At 37.5% G+C, this 22,389-nt stretch overlaps 1 protein-coding gene and 1 non-coding gene across 6 annotated transcripts in view; both read right to left on the bottom strand.

Annotated features, from left to right (window-relative positions):
* The window catches only part of PTPRC (protein tyrosine phosphatase receptor type C), a 123,652-nt gene that overhangs the window by 7,380 nt on the left and 93,883 nt on the right, over positions 1 to 22,389 (bottom strand). For all 5 annotated transcript variants that reach the window (XM_033848726.2, XM_033848691.2, XM_033848752.2 and 2 more), the window contains 13 exons: positions 19,413 to 19,521; positions 18,770 to 18,804; positions 16,077 to 16,186; positions 15,429 to 15,519; positions 15,261 to 15,337; positions 10,711 to 10,747; positions 10,516 to 10,613; positions 9,667 to 9,792; positions 7,797 to 7,954; positions 7,448 to 7,583; positions 5,419 to 5,568; positions 2,272 to 2,362; positions 913 to 1,046 (listed from right to left, as the gene is read on the bottom strand). In XM_033848726.2, the coding sequence (XP_033704617.1) occupies positions 913 to 1,046; positions 2,272 to 2,362; positions 5,419 to 5,568; positions 7,448 to 7,583; positions 7,797 to 7,954; positions 9,667 to 9,792; positions 10,516 to 10,613; positions 10,711 to 10,747; positions 15,261 to 15,337; positions 15,429 to 15,519; positions 16,077 to 16,186; positions 18,770 to 18,804; positions 19,413 to 19,521 (1,352 nt within the window). The remainder of the gene's footprint in view (positions 1 to 912; positions 1,047 to 2,271; positions 2,363 to 5,418; positions 5,569 to 7,447; positions 7,584 to 7,796; positions 7,955 to 9,666; positions 9,793 to 10,515; positions 10,614 to 10,710; positions 10,748 to 15,260; positions 15,338 to 15,428; positions 15,520 to 16,076; positions 16,187 to 18,769; positions 18,805 to 19,412; positions 19,522 to 22,389) is intronic.
* Positions 20,870 to 20,942, bottom strand: TRNAD-AUC (transfer RNA aspartic acid (anticodon AUC)). The gene has a single exon. It is a non-coding gene; the product is annotated as a tRNA-Asp (tRNA).

A 22,389-nucleotide genomic window follows, 5' to 3' on the forward strand; every position in this document is an offset into this window, starting at 1 on the left:
AGTGGAAAAGCATATAAAAAAGATTATATATATATCTGAATCACTTTGCTGTACAGCAGAAATTAACATGACATGGTAAAGCAACTATACTTTAATTTTTAAAAAGTGAAAAAAAAAAGATTCTTAGGTCCAAAAAACAATGTGATATATATATATAAGATATTTACTTAGTTAATGATAATACCTGACTAATAGTGTGAAATCAAGTTTAGAAGATATTATTTTAGGAAACTAACAATTTTTCCTTCCCAAAATACCATTTTTTCTACTGGAAAGCTTAATGTGATGGTAAAAAGAAAAAAAAGCATAAGCATTTCAAGTTATCTCCATCATGTCTCTAATTTATGTTTATATATTCTGTATCTTATAATTAATATTCTATGAATACATATCAATATTTTAAGAAAACTGGGAAAAGAAATAAATTCAACTTAGTGTATATGCAAAAAATATTTACTGAATTACTAAAAGTTCCTTGTTTGAATTCTCAGTGTATCCAAAAAAAAGGTATGTGACACAGACTCATTTAAATATTCAGAAAATCGGAATGAAAAGCCATAAAAATATGCAAATTTAGGTTTGCTTACAATTTGGGTATATGAGTAAGTATAAACATTTTCAAATACTTGCTTTTGCTGAAATGTCATTATTTTTCAAATTATATAATAGTCATGTTTGTCATAAACTGTAACTAATAGCATTGTTTTGTTCTGTATCGACTCATTAGGTTTTAACATCTGAGTGTTGCAATAAGTTAAGATATAGCATTAAAAGTGGAAACTCTCATGTCAATCAATACATAGTTATGGTCAAGCTCATCATTCTTTTATAGAATCACTTAATGCATGGCCATAATAACATACATATATTTTTTAGAGTCGGACCTTGGGTTTTGGAAGCATAAGGACCTACCATTACAAAGGAGGCATTGATGTATTTGCTCATCTCTTCCGAGTCACTGTCATCGTCAGAGGACTCATCTGAGTCATGCTCACTCTCCTTGCTCATCTCCAGTTCATGTTTAAGTGTCACTCTGTTAAAGTCATCTACGCAAAACAAAGTAGCAGTCAGTCTTCCTTTAAAGGCCCCTAATCTCTGCTTGATCATCATGTGGAAATAAGAAAGTCACTTAGAAGTGACAGATTACATGATGTACATGTATTGATCTACAAGGAATGAGATCCTGCTCCATTTTTATCGATTAACACATTATTTTTTAAAAGTCTAATAGAAAGAAGATCCCAAGAAAGTTCCAGGAAAAAATATAGACCATAACTCTATGTCATAATGTTCCATACGATTATGCAATCGTTGATATATGTACTTTAGTTTTCCATGGAATATCATCATGCTGATGGATAAAAGTTTTAAAAATACATATATGTTAATAAAATACATAGCTTAAGTAAAAACCTGATTTCTCAATTATATCATATTAACATTCAATTAACAATCTTAATTCAATGGGTATCTCAGATAATTTTTTCAACAAGAAAAGTATTTAGTCCATAATTTCTCACTGTTTCTCAATTTCATTTATAATAACCTGATCAAATGATCTGATTAGTTACAGCACCATCAATTCCATATTTTAAACTATATTCATAAGGACCTCTTCAGTAATTAACTAGGTCAGCCATGCATTGATCCGATTTATTTGGTTGTCCAGCTTAGTACCTTGGGTTATATTTTCTCCGTGCTAGTTTTAGTGTAGGCAACTGAATACAATTATAGTTGTGCCAGGTGTGGTCCTATCAATATACTTAAGTAGCAAAATTCAAGTCTTGACAATGATGCTTATTTTGGTCTGTTAAATTTGATGATTTATAGTATATTTCCCGTCTACTTTTAACCTCCTTGGTGTAAGGAAGGGATAAACAGAAAACATAAAGGGAACAAAAGGATGTAATTTTGCTATTTGGCTATTACCCTGGAGTAAATAACTGCAATAAACTGAAGATGAGAGAAAACTGGTAAAGAGGACTTGGCGTTTCCCCCAGCTTCAGAGGTTACATCTTTCTGAAAACCCATTTCTGAACTAATTGGTACAAAGAAAACATGAAATATTGTCTGTCCTCCAAAGTCCATTGTAAATGTTTGGGGCTCAATGTATTTGCTACAACTAAAATTCAAATAGCCTATAACTATTCTCTACTGTCAAGCAAATGTTGAAAACGTGCTTCCAAAAGGTTTGTGTGTGTGTCTCACATTAAACAAATTCAAAAGAGAGCTTCACTTTATCTGATACAAAAAATAAAATAAGCTGCATACATGGAATGACGTTAGAATTCCTGTTTTTACTCTTATTTTCTTCTTGATTCCCAATGTGCTGCGTCCTCCAGCTCCTATATGAAGGAAGTCTCTGAGGGAAAAAAAAAAAAAAAAACAGAACGGAAACTCCTTTAAAAATTTATGTATTGGCTTAGTTTATTATTGTAGCGTAAGATGCTCCCTAAGAAAAGAATTTCACCAGGTTTTGTGAAATTTGCATACGTTCCCTAAGGGCACAATTTTTAAGTTTGCCTCTGAATTTTTCTTTATAATGGCTCAGGTATTAGTACTTTGACATGGCGAATTTGAACATATACAGTTATATAACAGAATATGTTTCCTGGTTAAGAGGTGCTGGATAGCAAAATAGTATGGTTTATTCCTGTATAAGTTGAAAGCATCACATAGATGTTGATTATTCTCCATATTGCAAAAGCAATGGTAAATTATTTTAAATGATCCAAAGTAAATTCTCCAGATGAAGCATTTGCCGAAGACTAGGCTCACGCAAATAATCAATACCTCATTTCTTTAAACCCTCCAGACTCTTTCCCCTCTCCCTCGCGATAGCTAATCAATCAGTCGGCAAGACCTATCATTTCTCCGGGTGGAGCTCTCAAATCCTTCCGCTTTTCTCTCTTCCTACTTAGTCCAATCTGCTTTCACTTCTTACTTGAAAACATCAGCAGTTTTTTCACTGGCTTCTTTATCTTCAATCTCACTTGCTCTAATCCTTCTAAAACACAAAACAGAGCAGGTCCCCCCTCAGGTTTTTGGCAGCTTCCCATCTTTGTTAGGAAGGATTCAGCATCTGTACAGCACAGAAAGCCTGTCAGGAGATGCCCTTGACTGTCTCTGTAGCCTCACCTCTTGCTGGGACCCCCTGCACTGCAGCCAAACCTACTTCCCCCAGTCTTGGAAGGGGCTAAGCTGTCCTTTAACTCTTAGAAGATTCTCAGGTGTGTTTTCTACCTGGACTATCCTTGTCCCTTTTTCTCACTCTGCTAACCTCTACTCGCCCTTTAGATATCTGTTTACAGGTCAATCTCTACCGGAAGATCTCCCTGCCTGCAGCCTTTTCTTCCCAATAAATAACTTAAATAAATATTTGTCAAGTGGATGAATAACCTAAACTGAGAGAACTCATCATACAAAGTTCAGGAAGATTATACACACACATTATACACATATATGTTTGTGTATATATAGGTATGTGTGAATATGTATTATATATAAATGTTTCGAAAACTATGGTGCCTTTTTTCAAACTAAATATGGAACCTTGTTTCAAATCACACTCCAGCCTCTTCATTTCTTAACCTCTTCACCTCCTATAATATTTCTCCTTTCTTCAGCCATCCACATTCCCCACTCCACTTTTGTAGGTAGGTTTCATTCCAAAGATTGCATCACTTTAAAAGTTATGACTTCAACCATCCTTCCTACGGAAAATTACCTCTATTCTTCCCAGTCATTTATTTTAGTACCTCCAATCCAGCAATCTGCAATCCTATCAAAACCTTTATCATATTGTTTTTACTCCTTTCTTTTTTTCCCTCATGTCTTTCTGTGGCCAATATGCTCTTTATTATCCACACTGTATCATTCATTTGCAAACACCCTTAGTGCCTTTGCCTCCCAACTTTCAATTATTCACTTTAAAAAATTCTAGATGGGTTTAACCCAACTATACACAGCTCTAACCCCAATGTTACTGTAGGAAACAAAAACAAAACAAAACAAAAAACCGACTGGCTCTTTTTAATTTCATGACCATAAATTTCAAATGATCCGATAATTCTGGCACCCCTACCACCTTTGCCTGGGAGATTGCTTTCCTACTTTGATAGAACTATTTCATATGCTTTTCTCTTTCTCAAGCATAAGCCCTTCTTTGCCCTACTCACTTCTGTCCCCCTAAACGCCCAACCAATGATCTTACTTCGTATTCTCTTGAGAAAAATAAGGCAATTAGACAAGAACTGCCTCAACTTCCCGTCACTAATCTACCAACCAACCTCCATCTCTACCCTCATTTTCTGTCTCCCTTTCTGCTTAGATGGAATAATTTCACTGTTTCTATGAGAGCTGTGATCACCACCTGTCTGGATCACACCTACTCCCCATGTCCACATACAAATCACTTTGATTCTTGTGCCTAGAATTGTACTCAGTACAGAGCACAGACTCAATCATATTTGTTCAGCCAAAGAATTTACCCTTTTTTTTAAGTGACTTTACATATGAATGTTTACATTAAATGTATAAGTGTTTTAAACAGTGTCTATCTATATGCAGTATAGTGGGGTTAATGTATCAAAGGTGGTCAATTTATCAGCTAAAAGGGCAAGAATAAGAAAACACCCCTCTATCAAAGACCATGCCGGTAGCCTACTAGCTGTTCCACCACGGTGATTATCTCAAGCCCCACTCCCACCCCAGCCCCACTCTGATCCAAAACATTCAACGATTCTGCATCTGATTAAAAGCACATTCCTGGTCTTGCTGTGAAACTCTCTGAATTGACCAGTTTGGTAGTTTACGGAAAGATTCAATAAACTGAAAATCATAGGTGAAAGAGAGAAGTTACAAAACATTTTTTTGACAACTGAGCAATTTGGAGATAGCTCTGCCAACTCTCTGAAATCACAGTGAGCTACATCCTAGGTTAGTGTTCAGAGTAACTGCCTGATAAATAGGTTAGGACACACATATTTATCCTTTAGTTTCTGTCTACCAGCTCCAGCCAGTTCATGTTCCTAAGTAGTCATAAACTCCTCTAACTATTTCCTTTACAAACCAAAACCAGATGTAGTTTTTAAAGGTGAGATGCTACATTGCCTTTGGCGGGCCAATTTTGTGGCCATATGCTATTATTCTGACACTTTATTTTATACCAGCTTAATGAAAAATGGTTAAAATGTTGGCTGTAGAATCAGATTTCTTGGTTTAAACAAGTTTCCTACGGAATAGCTGTGTGCTTTCAGGCATTTCTCTTAAACTCTGCGTGTCTTTGTTCTCTCATCTGTGCTCCATTTCATGGCAAAGCCCAAATACAAGAACTATGTCAAGTACATAGGCCAGCACTGGAAAAGAGACAGAGGTTCAAGTTATCTGTAATGGTGCTCTTGTTCTCACTATTGTTACCTGGAATTCAGCCTCCAGTGGGGAAGGCTCACTGGGTGGATCTCTTTTCTTCATGTTAGACAGATATGGATGTAACTCAGACAAGCTCACTTCTGTTTCCCCAAACTGATTGTATTCCACCAAGGCCTGATGGATCAAGATGTACTGTGCCTATAATTTCAGGGAAGAATATAGATAATTAATTGATAACTTAAAGTCCTATCAATCACATTTAAATAAATTCTACATTCCCATAATTTTGCTCATATGGAGACAATGTATGGAGAAGAAAACTGATATCTGTAACATTTAAATAATCTGGAAGTTAGCTCTCATGGTTCTATGGAATATAAGCAAATTCCATCCCAGATTTTTTTTTTCCAGAAAAAACAAAATAGCTTGGTAAATAGATGAGGCATCTACAAGGTAGGGCATAACTTATATCTCATTCCTAACAGTTAAAAAACATTATCTGTTACTTCCTTCTGTGACTAGTATTGAGTCAGTAAGTTAAATTACTAATATATAAAACTATAATAAGTTTCACACTATATCTGAGAAAGAAAAAAGCAGGTTGATATTCCATAGAACATATTTTTTAAAAGAGTTTCCAAGAAGCTTTTAACAGAGAAAATTATTCTATAAAGTACAATAAGCCAAACCCATATTTAACAACTCCTAACCTTTTATCATATTTGAATCCACCATTTTTAAATAAATGACAAGTTTCTGATAAAATTCAAGACTCTTTAACACCACCTCTAGTCCCCTGAGTTTGGCCGTAGCATCCTTCCACTCTATTGTGTTTTTCCACAGGAAATAATTTCTTTTTTTTTTCTCGTGTACAATCTGTTTTTATACTTCTACACTAATATCTATGTATTTATAACATTGTACATTTTTGTGTCCTTTCTTAACAATGACATAAATTGAATTGTATACATTTCATCTGGTGACTATATTCACTCATTGTTTTCATCTGAGCATCTACCTACCCAGAGAGCTACAGACCTAGATTATTCCTGTCAATCGCAGCAGAGCATGTGTTTACAAAGGGTCCATATGTCCACATTCTGTTTGCTCATTCCCATATTGATATATATTTAAGGTTTTCTATGTTTTTGTTATTCTAACAATGCTGAACACAATGAACGTTCTTGAACATGTTTCTAGTAGCACACATTTGCAAATGCTTCTCTCGGTTATATACATACATGTAGAATTGCTGGGTCAAATGCAGACAATTTTGATAATAACCATTGCTTACAATTACTGACTACATGCATCTTCCAGGGGCTTGCCTAAGTGCTTACTTGGGTTACCCTTTGTGTGTTAACCCTGTAAGGTAAATACTATCATTATCTCCATTTTACATATGACTTAACTGAGGCACAGGGACATTAAACACTGGTAAAATGGTGCACAGTATTAAGAACAACAAGCACGATTTGAAATTACTACATCTAGTTCCCACTTAACCACTGTACCGTCCTCTTCTTGTCTCCCCAGTTTTAATTTTATGAGATGCTGCCAAACTGGGTTTTGGCATTTAAAAATTTTTCCCAATCTGATATGTGTAAGTGCTATTTCATTATTTTTTATTTTTTATTTTTTTGCGATACGCGGGCCTCTCACTGTTGTGGCCTCTCCCATTGCGGAGCACAGGCTCCTGATGCGCAGGCTCAGTGGCCATGGCTCACGGGCCCAGCCGCTCCGCGGCATGTGGGATCCTCCTGGACCAGGACATGAACCCATGTCCCCTACATCGGCAGGCGGACTCTCAACCACTGCGCCACCAGGGAAGCCCCTCATTATTTTTTTTAAATACATTTTATAGTCATCCTCCTTCCACAGTACTCTCAGCCACTAATGCAAAATGCTTCTAACTGCAATTGGTGCTTTATTTTTCCAGATATTAAAAGAAAACAATTTTCACCCACTGTTCGAGGTTGAGAAGAATTTGGATTTCCTTTAAGATCTCTACTCCCACCACAAAAAGATTTAAGCCAAAAGGCATAAGTGAGGATAGTGACTGTGGCCTGGAACATACCTCCACCTGAACCATCAGGCACCTCTGTCGCCTTAGCTTGACGACATAGCCATAGACATCCACCTTGCTCTCTGCCTCCAGGCCTTCTAACATGGCATCAATTCCAATATAGGTGCCTGTGCGTCCAACACCAGCACTGACAAAACAAATGAAAAGGTTGAAGGTATGATCGATCACGGCAGGAAAATGAATGGAAAAGCCAGCAAGGGTGAAGCAGGGAAAACAATGTCAGTTTCTCCTCATAGATTGTTTCTCAAAGTAGCAATTGCCAAAGGGGAGGGTGGCCCTAACACCCCAAGGAGTGAAAATTTGAACAGCCCTTGTGCTTTTGGTGGAGGTGTTTATTTACCTGCAGTGCACCACGACAGGGCCACTGAAGAAGTTGCTGAAAGCGTTCACTCTCCTGCGCAGCTTGAGGAGCAGGTGAGGGTCTTCGGGGACTCCATGGTCTGGCCAGCTGGTGAACTGAATGTGGGTCACTGCTCTCCCAGTTGCTTTTTCTTTTCTCTAGCCAGGGGATAATATTTTTTTTTAGATGATTTTTTTCTCAGAGCAAACTATGGGACATAAGTAAGTGGAAGGGAGGAAAAGTACAAAAAACTCCTCGTGCAAGTTGTTTTTCATTCATGATTACATTTTCCTTTCCAATGAATAACTAGGAATTGAGACATCACACAGGACTGGCATGCACCAACCAGTAAGCAATTACTTACTAGGAAGGTAAGTAACATATGGTTAAGTGTAGCTGAAACCACTAGGAACTTTCATGCTGCCAAGCCAAAAACAAACAAACAAAATAAAAACAATAAAACACAAAACAAGGGGATTGGTGGGTGGGTGTGAAAAGATACAAAGTAAAAGCCATTCTCACAGCTGTTTGAAATACTTCTGCTTGGTAGGAAGACAAACAGGATTATTGTCATATGAAGAAAGCTGATTAATTATTTGATTAATGCTATATTTCTCATATTAGCAGTGTCAGCTCGACTGTAGAGAGAGAACTCAGGAGAGTCAGCTCCCGATTACAGCTCATGTTTCTCCCAGTTTCAAGGTAAGCACTAGAAGATACATAATTCATAATTCTCTGACCAAGTATGAAGAAGAACTACCTACATTTAGATAATAGAAGAAACAAACAAACAAACAAACTTGGTTGGTTTTAATTTTCAGATAGGAAATAACTGACTTAATGAAGAATAGTAATGGCAGACTAATCAACATAACCAGAATGGTATTGGCTTCTACATTCTTGGCTTTAGTGCATCATGTCTTTGGCCATGAACCACTGGTGGGATTGTTCCACAGCCTTCCAAGGGCATAGTTGTTAGTGATGCCACAGGGCCTTAGGAGGTCTTGGGAGAAATAGGCAACTGATATTTTTTTCTTTCACAAAATGTATCTGGATCATATGGAAATACAATTTAGATTACTGAGAAAACCTCCCATAAATGGAACTCAGAGAAAATTTCAACCTTATCTATAAAGACTTCCATTTTTTGACATCTTTATTAAGATATTTTCACATTTCTTTAAAGTGTAAATGTTTTCATTATATTCACAGAGTTGTAAATCATCACCACTGTCTAATTATAGGGCATTTTCATTACCTCCCCAAAAGAAACCCATACAGATTAGCAGTCACCTCTATTCCTGCTCCACCCACCTCAGTCCCAAGCAATCACTAACCAACTTTCTGTCTCTATAAATTTGACTATTGTAGACTTTTCATATGAGCAGAATCATATAATATGTGAGAAGACCACCATTTTAACTATTATTTAAGGCCACACTGACAATTTTCTTTTCGGAACTAAACATTTTATCTCACCTACAGAGTTAGAACTTTAGACTTCTTACAGTAGTCTCTGTGCCATTTGTATATATTTTCCATAATGGTAATAAACCCATTGAGATGAGGGACCATTTTATCATTAATTCAATAATGCAGTCATTCATTTAACACAATTGATGAGCTCTTTATACTTCAAGGGTCACAGCATTATAAACACTTTTGATGTGATGTGGACAAACACTATTTTCACTAGTGACTTAACTTGACCCTGTTGGCTTGTATTATTGTTCTAACCCAACTCTTCCTCCTGCAGTTCATTAAAAAATAATTTTCTAGATATATTTCAATGTCTCACATTTAATATTCCATAATTATATTTTTAGACAAACAGTATGAAAATTAAAATTATGTCGTAAAGCAAACTCACATTTGCAATGGTCAACTTCTGAATGATGTAATCCGGGCATCTTTTGTGCTCATTGATCTCTACAATCACATCTCCAAAAACCCGGCTGCCCTCTTCCATCAATGGCCAGTATAACGCACACTTGTTCTATATTTTAAAAAATCATTAATGATTCCAGTTTTTCATGTAAATGGATTTGTTTATTAAGCATTCTTTGTAAAACAAAAGAAACAAAAATGTATTCTTTGAAAGTCTCAAGACATTTTTATAGTCTCCTGTAAACTGTGATGCTTGGAAAGTATTCCATTTCCCATTAAGAGCCCTGAAGTATTTCCTTCATACGACCCAGCAGAAGAAGGATGATCTTCCCAGGCTTAGCTGCATATTAAATGGGGACGTGCTTGGTGGTCAGCAGAAATGATGTGGTTGCGTGTGGTTAATTTCAGGCTGGGGGATGGGGAGGCTTTCACGCTTCCTAAAGTCACGTTACATGAATTTTCATCTATCTGCCTAAGGTCTGTGTGTTTCAAGTATTAACAAGTACTTGTGAAATCAGCCCACAGAAGTGTACTGAACTTAAAATAATACTGCAACAAACTAGGAATCACGTAGGAGTCCAGCAATGAAGCAGAAACATTTAAATGTTATACTTATATACAAATATTTATATATGTGCATATTTAATTTTTCTACAAGTATGAAATTTTAAATCAAGTGTTATACTGATTCAGACAGAGAATGATCTGTTTTGTCATCGAGCACATACACACGTGACTTTTCAAAATGCAGTTCAACACTGTCTTTTCCTAACATCCAGCCTCCACCCTGTGAGTCCTGGACCTTCACCCTATGAACCTTCTGGGTCCTTACCTTGTTCCCTTCTTCACATCGAGTGACCATGACAATAACCGTGGCTTTCTGTTCCCAGATCATCCTCCAGAAATCATCAACAGTTTCATCCCTGGGACCTAGGGGGTAAACAAATAAAAACTGGTAAGAAATATCTCCTTAAATGTGCAATAAAACAATTTTTCAAAAAGAATGTTGGACTCTCAGAGAAATTACCTTGTGCAGCAATGTATTTCCTGGGTTCTTTGAAACCCTGTTCAAAACACACACAGAGGTATATCATTTACTGAGCGCTCAGTCATATATTTACATGCAAAAGTGTGAGATAGGGAAGTTGCCTTAGATCTGCCATTTCTTGGTTGTGTATTTCCCTGGGCAGTTTCAAATTAAAAGGGGGGTTTTATTAACTCAGTGGCAGTTAACTGTGTCAAATATGTTAGTCAACATTTACAAACAATGTTCATGACCTTCATGGGTCTTTGCTATATACCCTAAACAATTTTTAAAGCTAGATAGACTTTATCTTCATGTGGGAAGGTGCAGCAATTTATAAGCATAATACAGGCACTCCTATATTTTAGATCCTGCCAACCTTTATAGCACCATCTGCCAGAATTCAAACCTCCTTACCAGCCATAGAGATACTTTGGGGAGTTTTACTCAATTTCTTTCAATAAATCATCCTGAGGTTAGCCCCATACTTCTACCTCTTAACGAGTGCTGGGATATACCGCTGATTCCCTAGAATCCTTTTCTGCCACTCTAGATAAGAGATACAATAACTTTCATTTTATTACCTACAATGTCTGCTTTCTCCACTCTGGTTACCAAGGCAAAGAAGGAATAGAGACAGGTGAGACACTGTGCTAGTTTCTTTCAAATTATCTCCTACTCCTCAGACTTACCTCAGTGATCAGAAAAGCCCTTCAGAGAGATAACCTTTGCCCTTAGATGAAATTCAGTCACGTGGGCCACAATAATCCATGATTAATTTTAGTAACTTCTTGAAACTTCTATCTCATGATATAGTATTATTCATACATTCATTTATTCAACAAGTATTCATTGAGTGGCTACAGTCTGTCAAGTACCTATCTAAAATCTGGAGACATATTTTTTCCATGAGCTCCCAGGTCTGCTGGAGAAAAGTATAACTCGATACTATAATTACCATATTTATTTGAACAGAAAATATAAGGTTTTTTTCCCTAGAGACTGTCTAAATCCTTATAAAATCTGCTCTCAATGACTTTACTTTGAAGAACAAGTTATTGTTTGGAAAAGACACTATACACAAATAAAGTTGTTCAACGTTAATTGTGAAGGCCTGCAGTGGTCACCTACAGAATAAGTTAAAATAGAGGCCAAAATTATGACACAGTCTTAGTAATTATTTTTGGACTATGACCTCACATTTGAAAGTGTTAGTTGCCACTATAAACAAGCCTTTTGAATATCATAAGAACAAGAAATTGCATTGTGGATACCAAGAGCACATGTCAGGCCAAGAGGTATGTGTTGCTTGAGATAGAATTTACAGGGACAACATGAAACAAAAATATAAAAACTCTTTTTTTGTTGTTTTTTTGTTTATTTGTTTTTATTTCTACTGCCTTGGGAGACTGACCTAAGAAAACATTGGTATGATTTATGTCAGAGAATATTTTGCCTATGCTCCCTTTAAGGAGTTTTTGATGTCATGTCTTATGTTTAAGTCTTTAAGCCAATTTGAGTTTATTTTTGTGTATGGTGAGAGGATGTGTTTTTTTTTTTTTAATACAGCAGGTTCTTATTAGTTATCTATTTTATACATACTAGTGTATATATGTCAATCCCAATCTCCCTACAAAAACTCTTATGCATCAAACAAAGTTGATGGGAAGTAGGACATTGTACAGGTTAGAGGGCTGTCTCCAGACAAAATGCTTGAGAAAAAACATCCTAGCTTTGCTTCTACTAGCAAAATTGGGAACACCTCAGAGTTGTTGTGAGAGTTCATTGAATCAATATATGTAAAGCACTTAAATTCATGACTGATAAATAGCAAATGTATGATAAATTGTATTATTATTATTATACAGTCATCATAATCATTAATGTCAAGAATTTTGCTCTGGAAAATCATCAGCTATCTCACAAAAGGACACAGAAGTTGCAGATGCTTGTTTCATGAACGATTCAAGTAAAAAGTTTTTTTTCATTATCCTATAATTTTACATAAATTGTGTGTAGTGGACTGAATAATGTTCCCCAAAAAACTCATGTCCACTCAGAATCTCAGAATGTCACCTTATTTGGAAATAGGGTCTTTGTGGAAGATGGGGTCATACTGGGTGAAGATGGGCTCTAAATCCAGCGACTGGTGTCTTTTATAAGAGAAAGGACACACAGTGACACAGACACACAGGGAAGAAGGCCATGTGTTGACAGAGGCACAGAACAGGGTGATACAGCTACCAGTCAAGAAACACCAAGGATGGCCAGGAACCACTATAAGCTGGAAGAGGCAAGGAAGGGTTTTTCCCCAGACCCTTCAGAGGAAGCATGTCTCTGCTCACACCTTAATTTCAGACCTCCAGCCTCCAGAACTGTGAGATAACACATCTTTGTTGTTTTAAGTCACTCAGTTTGTGATGTTTTGTTATGTCCACTCTGGGGAATTAATACACTGTCTAAATAAATAAATGAATAGATAGATAGAATTTGAACATTTTACTTTCTTCACTGAAAGTTGGTGAAAGCTTATATAATCATGTGGATCAGAACAAACAAACCAAACCTCAATTTCAATTGTTTTTTCTTTGAGAAAAATTTGAAATTACCTTATAAACCAGCGTGGATGATAGTATGAGACAGTTTGTCAACAGTTTGATTGTCAGAAACAATTTTTGATAGTCACTGTTTTGGCAGCCTGTGTGGAAATAAACACTCCTACTTTGCTGGTGGAACATATCTGGGTACAACCCCAGTGGAGGACTATTTGGAAATGTCTTTTCAAATTACAAATGCATATTCCCTTTGAGCCGGCAGTTCTTCTTTGAGGAATTTATCCTACAGATACGCTAAAACTCATTGAGAAGTAATATGAGTCAAGATTATTCATTAAACCATTGTTTGTAATAGTAGATTAGAAACCATATTTAACGCTTGTTACTATAGGAACTGATTAAATACCTCATAATGCAGCTATGCCAAGAATTACTCTAAAAATATTAAAGAAAGATGTAGAAATGTTCGGTGTTCAGAGCCAGCAACCTACAGCCTGTGGGTCAAATCAGCATGGCCTGATTTTGTAAATGCAGTTTGTTTTTCGGAACAGCCACATTATGTATTGTTTATAGAAGTGTAGTCACTGGGCTTCAGAGCTGAGTAGCTGTGGCAGAGATGGTATGTCCGGCAAAACCCCAAATATTTGTTATCTGGTCCCTTACAGAGAAAGCTTGCCAGTCCCTGCTTTTTACAGTGATATTTTATGTATCCAAGATATATGTTTTAAGTAAATGAAGCATTGTACAGAACAGCGTGAATATTACATTAACATTTTTGGATAAAGGAGGGGGTAACAAATGTTGGTGTTTTCTTGTTTGTGTATTAAAAAACTCCCGCTGGATAAATAGGAAACAACATAGAGGTTACCTTTTAAGGTAGGTGGAGGCACTGGGTAAATGGTGGATTGGGTGGGAGGAATTGTTTTTAAGTCTCTCTGTGTTTTTATACTGCCTTTTTTTTTAAATTCATGTGATGCATTACTTACTGAACAGTTGTTTAATAAATTACATTTTTAAACATTTTAGATAAATTAACCATGCACTATATCCTCATACTGTTACTAATTGAAAAAGGGCAGGGACTTCCCTGGTGGCACAGTGGTTAAGAATCCGCCTGCCAGTGCATGGGACACGGGTTCGAGCCCTGGTCCGGGAAGATCCCACATGCCACGGAGCAAATAAGCCCGTGAGCCACAACTACTAAGCCTGTGCTCTAGAACCTGTGAGCCACAACTACTGAGCCCGTGAGCCACAACTACTGAAGCCCACGTGCCTAGAGCCTGTGCTCCACAACAAGAGAAGCCACTGCAGTGAGAATCCTGCACAGCGCAACGAAGAGTAGCCCCCGCTCGCCGCAACTAGAGAAAGCCCGCGTGCAGCAACGAAGACCCAACACAGCCAAAAATAATAAATAAATAAATTTACTAAAAACAAAAATAAATAAATAAGAAAAGGGCAAAAGTACCAAATTAATCAGAGCCTCCCAGTCCTATCCTCTATGGTGAGGGGCAAAGACGGGGCTCTTATGAGAAATACACACATAGATAATTTAGATAATATCCAGCGTATAACAGGTACAAGAGTATTTTAATTCTTAGTTATCATTCTGTTTGGAAAGAAAAATCCTATATTACCTACCACCAATAACAAATAATAAATAACTATTCTTGCAAATATTAGTGATTTTGTTGTTTATATCAATGGCATTTATGAGCTTCCTTCAGATAATTTCAAATAATATTTCTAAAAATTTTCCATGAGAGGATATATGTATGTGTATAACTGATTCACTTTGCTGTACACCTGAAACTAACACAACAGTGTAAATCAACTATACTCCAATAAAATTTTTTTAAAAAAAAAAATTTAAACAAATAAAAATTTGCCATAGCAAAGAAGGAGCTGAACGGAATGCATAGATACCAGAAGAATGAAAATAGTCAGAGACAAAATGATGAAGATCTAAAACCATCTGGCTGTTATGCATTTTTTACTCACATCAATATAGCTGGCATTGATATAGTTGGACCCTGCGTCTCCGTTTATGTCAGAGAGTTCAACACGGTTATAATCATCTGTTCAAAGAAAAGAAATATTAAATAAGTGAAATCATGAATAATCAAGTAGCCCAAATGTATGGAAATCCAGTTCTCGATGAGCACTTACAAGGAAGGATGTCAACGTAGCGGTTTTTATTCTGGTTAAAGGGTTTTCGAGCATCCTTGATAGAAAACTTGCCAAATACCCTCGGAATGCTCTGAAAGACACAAAGATCCTTTGGGTCACGTTCAAGAAAAACCATTTCCCCTTGCCACTTATCCTTTTGAACAAATGACACCTCCTGGAACGTATTTCCTTTACACTGATGAACAAGTTGCATATGGTAATAAAGGAACATTATGAGGAATTATGCAAAAAACACTCTTTAAGAAAAATGAATGATAGGCTACTTGGAAAATAAATCCCATGAAGGAGAGCAAATTTAGCAGTTATTGCTCTGCCACTTTAAAATTCACTGAAAAACACACTTGGATGATTACCTAGAGCAAAAGGACAAAATCAGCCAAATGCGTTTCGAGATACAGCTTCATAACTAGTATTCATACAATGAAGCAGCATTATCTTGAAATGTTGACTAGTTTTATGACGATGATCTTCTGGTCTGCAAATATCTGCTAATAAATAGCTGCTTTGACTCCGCTGCACTATTATGTGGGATAAACTATCAAGGCAAATGGTTATACAATACATTTAAGGTGAATTACGTTGATAACAGAGTAAACTTTCTCATCACGTATCGAGAAGAGCACACACCTGGAATTCAGCCAGGAAGAGCCTCCCTTCATCAGCGATCTTTCTCTTGTAAGTTTCCAACAAAACATCTGCATGGATGGGCTCCACATTCATCAGTTGCTTCTCATCATCTTTAAATGTAGTAAAGATTCACGACTAGTGTTAATGTCTCTCTTTCCCTTGTTCATGCAAATTTCATTAAATATATACCTTGGATTCAGTCCTTAGTGTTTTTCCTTTACATACACATTCCACCTGGAAAATCTCACTCACACATAAAGATTCACCTGTAAACTTATGACGTCTAAATCTTGGGCTCCAGCCCCCTTCTGGCCTTTGTATTAATCTTTCCCTCTTATTCTCAGATTTTCCACCCAGTTATTCCATAGGGACCTCAAAGTCAAGATGTTCAAAGTAATTTTCCCTTTATTCTAGCATCTCAAATCTTGGCAAACAGGACCACCATTCACAAAGTCATTCAAGACGGAAATTTCCAGGTGATCCACGATTTCTCCCTCTGTTCCTGTATCCAACAGGTCACCGTGTACTTTCCATCCTTTCTGCCTGTGATCATGCTCAGGACTCTTCTTCATCCACGTAAGGACATCTTCCAGACTCCTCTCCCTGACTCCAGCCTGTCCCCACCCTGACTTATCTTTTAAACTGCCACAAATTAATCTTCTGTAATACAAATACGAGCCTGCAGCTCTGCTTGTTGAAAAAAACTCACACTATTGTTTGTGCTCCATAGCCTATAGGCTAAAGTTTCAATGTCTAATGTGATATATGATCCCTTTTTATCATCTCACCTGACCCATCTCAACCACACTGTTTCCTACACTTGCTTTACATCTTAGGCGTGAGTGTTCTCCAAGTGCATCACACACTTTCTTGTCCTCATGTTTCTGCACACACTGTTCTCTCTACATAGAATGTCCTTCCTCATTTTCTATCTACAAACAGATTCCAGACCAAATATCACCACTGTGAGGATATATGCATTTTTTGTTGGATTAAAAGCATTTTATGGTAATAACAATACTCATCTATATTGTAATTTTTTCTTTTTATTGTATCTATTTTAACTTGTGAAATACTGTAAACATATAAATAAGAGAATATGATGAATACTCTATACCCAGGACTCATCTTAATGTGATAATCTCTATAGTTGACTGTGAACAGATTGTGTTAATATTTTATGCCACCAGAGTGAAACTCACTATATGCTAGGCTTGTGAAATAACTTACTAAAGAACAAAATACATATTAATGTAAATAGCTGTAAGTGTATATGAATACTGAAACAACTCCTACTATCCCAGGTATATCTGACAGTAGTTTTTCAGTATTCATGTTAATTTCCCCTATTTTTTAGATGAAGAAAGAAGGTGCCCATTAGGGTTGTACATTTATTTTTTTGTCCGTGGAAATTTTCTATCCAATCATAACTATCAAACTGTCCATGTATGGTTGCTTCTTTGGGTGTTTGGAGATTTCTGGCATTCATTAATTCTGACCTAGGGCCACCTTCGGGGTTTTATGGAGTTTGGGTAAGTTCTAATCACTCCAAGGAGCGATCAGTGTCAACTTTGAGATAAATGCTCCTTGACCCCTGGCAATGGTGCCCCTCCTGTCTTAGGTGCCTGTCACTCTTGTGATCTTCATCCATCCCTCAGCCCACCTATAAAAACTAACCCTCGGGACACTTTATCTCCCACTTTAATTTATTCATTGACACGTATGGAACCCACATGCCCACCCAGGTACTGGGGATAAAGCACTAAATGGGAAAGGAAAGCCTCCCTGCCGTCCCAGAGCCCACATTCTAGACAAGGGAGGAAGATTAACAAACAAGCGGAATATAAAATACGGTGTCGGCAAGACTCTGCAATGGAAAATAAAGCCTATTGGGGAGCTCCAAGGAACCTGCCCAAAAGCTTCTGCTTATGGATTTGGGACCTGCCCTGGCAGAGGGAAACCCTTCCGAGACAAGTTAAAACCAGATAGAGGAGTTCTGAAATGTTTCCTGTCTTGAGGATGAAAAAAACAAACCATTTCCTATATTATAAACATGTTTTCAACTTCTTTATCTCCTGCCCTTTAAATGGATCAAAAATCACATTTTTAAAGAGAAATGAAAGAAGTACTGTAAACGTTTTTAAGAAGAGAGAAAAAATGGAATATGTTTTCATTTCCTAAGTCAAATTGCCATCTTTTGTCATGTCCATCAATGTGCCTTTAGTGGGAACAGCCAGTGCCCCACCCTGGCAGGGACATGAATACACTTGCACTCCTCATTTGTGTGGCTTTCCATCTGCTCCTTCCTCAATGTTTCCCCACAATTCCTTCCTTCTCCACAATCAGCTTTCCATCTTCCATCTTTCTATAGCACCACACACAGTCCACGACGATGATATCTATCAAATCTGTCATATTTGTCCACATGTCTCTCTTCCTCTGTTAGATTCTAAACCTTTAAAAGCAGAGTCTGTGGCCTGTCACTGACGTATTTTCAGTGCTGGCACAATATTTGGCTTACTCTGGGAAATGCATAGATCCTTGCTGGTTGAATAAATACATAACTTAAATTTCATCATTGTATCCACAGAGGAAGTCCAGGTTAGATTTTTTTAAATATTGAATTCTTATTTCAAATGAGTAGATTCAAATGGGAGGGGGATAATCACCAGTAAAAAAATGTGCATACTTACCCCTTTCAACAAGTTCCTGCTGTTCATCTAAATTGCTGTGAAAATAAGAAATGTAAGTTTGCATACTCTTAAGAAACATAGAAATTAGTTGGCAATCAATTTATGTTTAATGAATGTCTTGAAGGAAGGAGGGAGTGGAGAGGGGGAAGACAAAAAGGAAAAGGGCAGAGGATGGGAGGGGATGATGGGAGGGAGAAAAAGTGGGGAGGAATAAACCAATCACGGGTGGTCAACCAAACTCGGATAACTGACCACATTATTTTATTTGGAACACCTTGGTTTTCGTAAAATGTAGTTGTTCCTGGACAGAGGAATGCATATCCTTCCCTAGATACTTCTCTCCTTTGTCATTTCTAGATCTCTCTGACCACTTTTTACTAAAAGAAAAGACACATTCTTTTCATTGGTTATTATTAAAGGGAATCCATCCAGTTATTAGTGAACGTAGAAAATATTAATATTTAATATAAACCAATAAGACCATGTGAAAGTCTTTGATCAAAAGGTCAGTGATGTCCTGGACTTAGTCCTGTCGTCTCTGAATTCACATTTTTCACTTAATTGGTTCCAAACTGGCCTCATAAATGGGTTTTCATCATTATTACTACTATTATTATTTTTTCATCTTAAAATCAACTCTTACCTGGATCTTTTCTTTTGCAGATCATAGATTTTATAGAGAACAACAAGCAGGGCTATTGATGTCACAATAATCAGAAATACCAAAAATATGATCACTGCATTAGAATTATCTAGAAATGAAAAAGAACACATAAAGAGAGCTTATTATGCCAAATATTTTGCTGGATTCTTTGAAAAGATCATCTTACAGTTTAACGTTTTCATTTCTTTTGAAGTTTTCAAAAAGTACAATTTTTAGAATGAGATCAAAGACAATACATTCCTGATTTTGTAAATCTTGCCTATATTGTTCAGAACCAATAAAACATTTCATATTTTAAGAGCGATAGAGCATAGAAGAGCAATTCTCTTCCTTCCTATCAAATAATGTCCTTTTATGAGATAGTATCATTTATATTTAATTCTCTTTCTTTCAGTCACTCCATTTTGAAGGGATCGAAGAGGTAATCTAGTTACAATTCTCAGAGAGAACCTCCTATAGTTTAACTTCATATGCAGAAGTAGGTAGTCTCTTAAGGGGATCAGAAAGGTCTCTGCCCCACAGAGATAAACCTGCTCATTGAGGTATACAATCAGTTATCCAAGGGACAAAATTATTTCATTCTACAGTTGGGATTAGTCTTACTCTGACCTGTATTTTCACTAAAGTTTAATGTGAAATCACACCCTTTCTTGGAGGAAGGGCAGAGAAAAGAGAGTGTATTGGAAATATGCTTTGCCTTGAATAAGTAGGTCATACTATTTGTCTGCAGTGAAAGTGCAGTAAAGTACCACAGAGGCATTAGGGAGCCAGACTTAGCTCCGCCACTTCCTAGTTGGGACCTTGGCCCAAATCCTTATTATCTTTGTGTCTCCATCCCTAATTCCTAAAATGAGGCTAAACAAATTTGATTCACTGTAAACATTTAGCACCATGCCTGGAGCATAGTCAGTACTAATTATTCACAATTCACACAAAGTATTTTGAGTCTTTAGTGTGTGTCAAACACTGATTTAGGTACTTAAGATGTCTCAGAGAACAAAACAGACAAAGACCCCTGTCCTCATGGGACTGATGTTCTGGGACGTAAGACAGACAGTTAAGAATATACACATTAAGTAAGTGAATGGTAAAGTAGGTTGGAAGATGATAAAGACTGGGAAGGTAAGGAGTTAGCTAAGGAGGTACTGGCGGATGCTGGTTCTAGGCACAGGTGTAGTTAGGTGAGAGCCTGGAGGCAGGAACATGCCCCGTGTCCAAGGAGCAGCAAGAATCCAGAATCCGGAGAGGCTGAAGTGGAGGGAGAGAGAGATGGGCAGCAGGAGATGCCATTTGAGAATATGGCCAGGAGTTGGCAGAGCGCAAGGGTCAGGTTGGAGGGCCTTGTAAATCATTTTAAGGTTACATTGTTTTGTTATTGTTGTTTTTTGTTTTGCTTTGTTTTGTTTTGCTTCACTGCTTATCTTGTAGGATCTTAGTTCCCCAACCAGGGTTCGAACCCAGGCCCACTGCAGTGATAGCGCAGAGTCTTCACCACTGGACCACCGGGGAATTCCCAGTTACACAGGTTTTGGAGTTAAATGTGTAGCACTTGCAGGATTTTGAGTAGAGGAGTAATTAACTCTAATGTGTGCATTATACAGATCCTTAGGACCCCTTATTGAAAATGCCATAACCCAGGCAAAATACGACAGTGGTTCAGATGAGGTTGATGGCTCTGGAGTTAGGTGAAGTAGTCATCCAGTGCTACAGTGAACGGGGATCAGGAAGGCTGTGGGCAGAACAGCCTTCTGAGGGGAACAGAAGCTCAGTTTTGGATTTGACAGTCTGAAAGAACAATTAGATGCCCAAGTGGAGGCACCAAGTAGGAAACTGGATATGCAGATCTGAGGCTCTCCTGCCATAAATCTCACGAGAAAGGGGCTGGGACTGGACATTAATTTGAGAGTCTTCAACACAGATCTGTTACTTAAAGCTATGAGATTGACTAATTCACCAGGAAATTAAAATTGGATAGAAAGGAAAGAAACCCCAAGACTGAGTCCTGAGACACTCCAGTATTCAAAGGTTGGAGGAGAAAGATGGAACCTGCAAAGGGACTCACAAGTGAAATAGGAAGAAATGAGCTTTACTGTTGGGAGTTGCAGGGGGTAAAGAAATAGGGTGGCAGCCAAAGAGGAAATAGGGTCAAAAGAAATATTGTGGTCGTTGCTGTTTTTTGTTGGTTTTTAACAACTGCATCTTGATGAGACCCATCCAGCACAGAGGGGAAATCATGATGCAGGAGAGAAAGAAGAAAACTGTTACATCAGGGGTTTGGGTTGACAGGATCAAGGGATTCAAGAGTAATGGCAAGACAGTGGCTATGGGTTATGGATTAACGGTTAATCCATGACGATGGATTATGAATTAACATTGTGCAAAGAGGGAGTGGAGGACCCAAGGGGATGAGGGGCTGTCCATCAGGGTTCGCTACCATGGCTATGGTTCACGGAGATAGGGAGAGACTTAGTGCTCTTACTATTTTCAATGAGGAAACAACTTCAACCCTCTTCAGTCATGTTTCTAAGGCAATACAGAAATTGTATGTTTTAGGCAGGGGTAGGCTGAGAAGACTGGGTGTTTTGAAGGAAATATATGGTGAGCAGAATTCCAAGATATGCCGCCCAAGATTTCCAGGTCCTGGTTACTTCAGAAAATACTAACTAGGTACTGCTGCAAAGCGATTGTGCAGAGAGAATTCAAGCGTCAAGTCAGTTGGGACTGGAGGATACGGAAATTGTTCTGGGTGAGTCCAAACTAATCATGAGCTCTTTAAAAGCAGAAGTCAGAGATCTGAAGCACCAGGATCCCACACACTGCTCTGGCCTGAAGATGGAGGAGGCCAGGTGGAAAGAACGTGAGGGGCCTCTGGGAGCTGAGTGCAAGCCCTGGCCTGCAGCCCCCAAGGAAATTGGGTCATCGGTCCCACAACAGCAAGAAACAGGACTCCGTCAAC

Source organism: Tursiops truncatus, chromosome 1 (genome assembly GCF_011762595.2).
Source record: "Tursiops truncatus isolate mTurTru1 chromosome 1, mTurTru1.mat.Y, whole genome shotgun sequence".
NCBI classification, from domain to species: Eukaryota; Metazoa; Chordata; class Mammalia; order Artiodactyla; family Delphinidae; genus Tursiops; species Tursiops truncatus.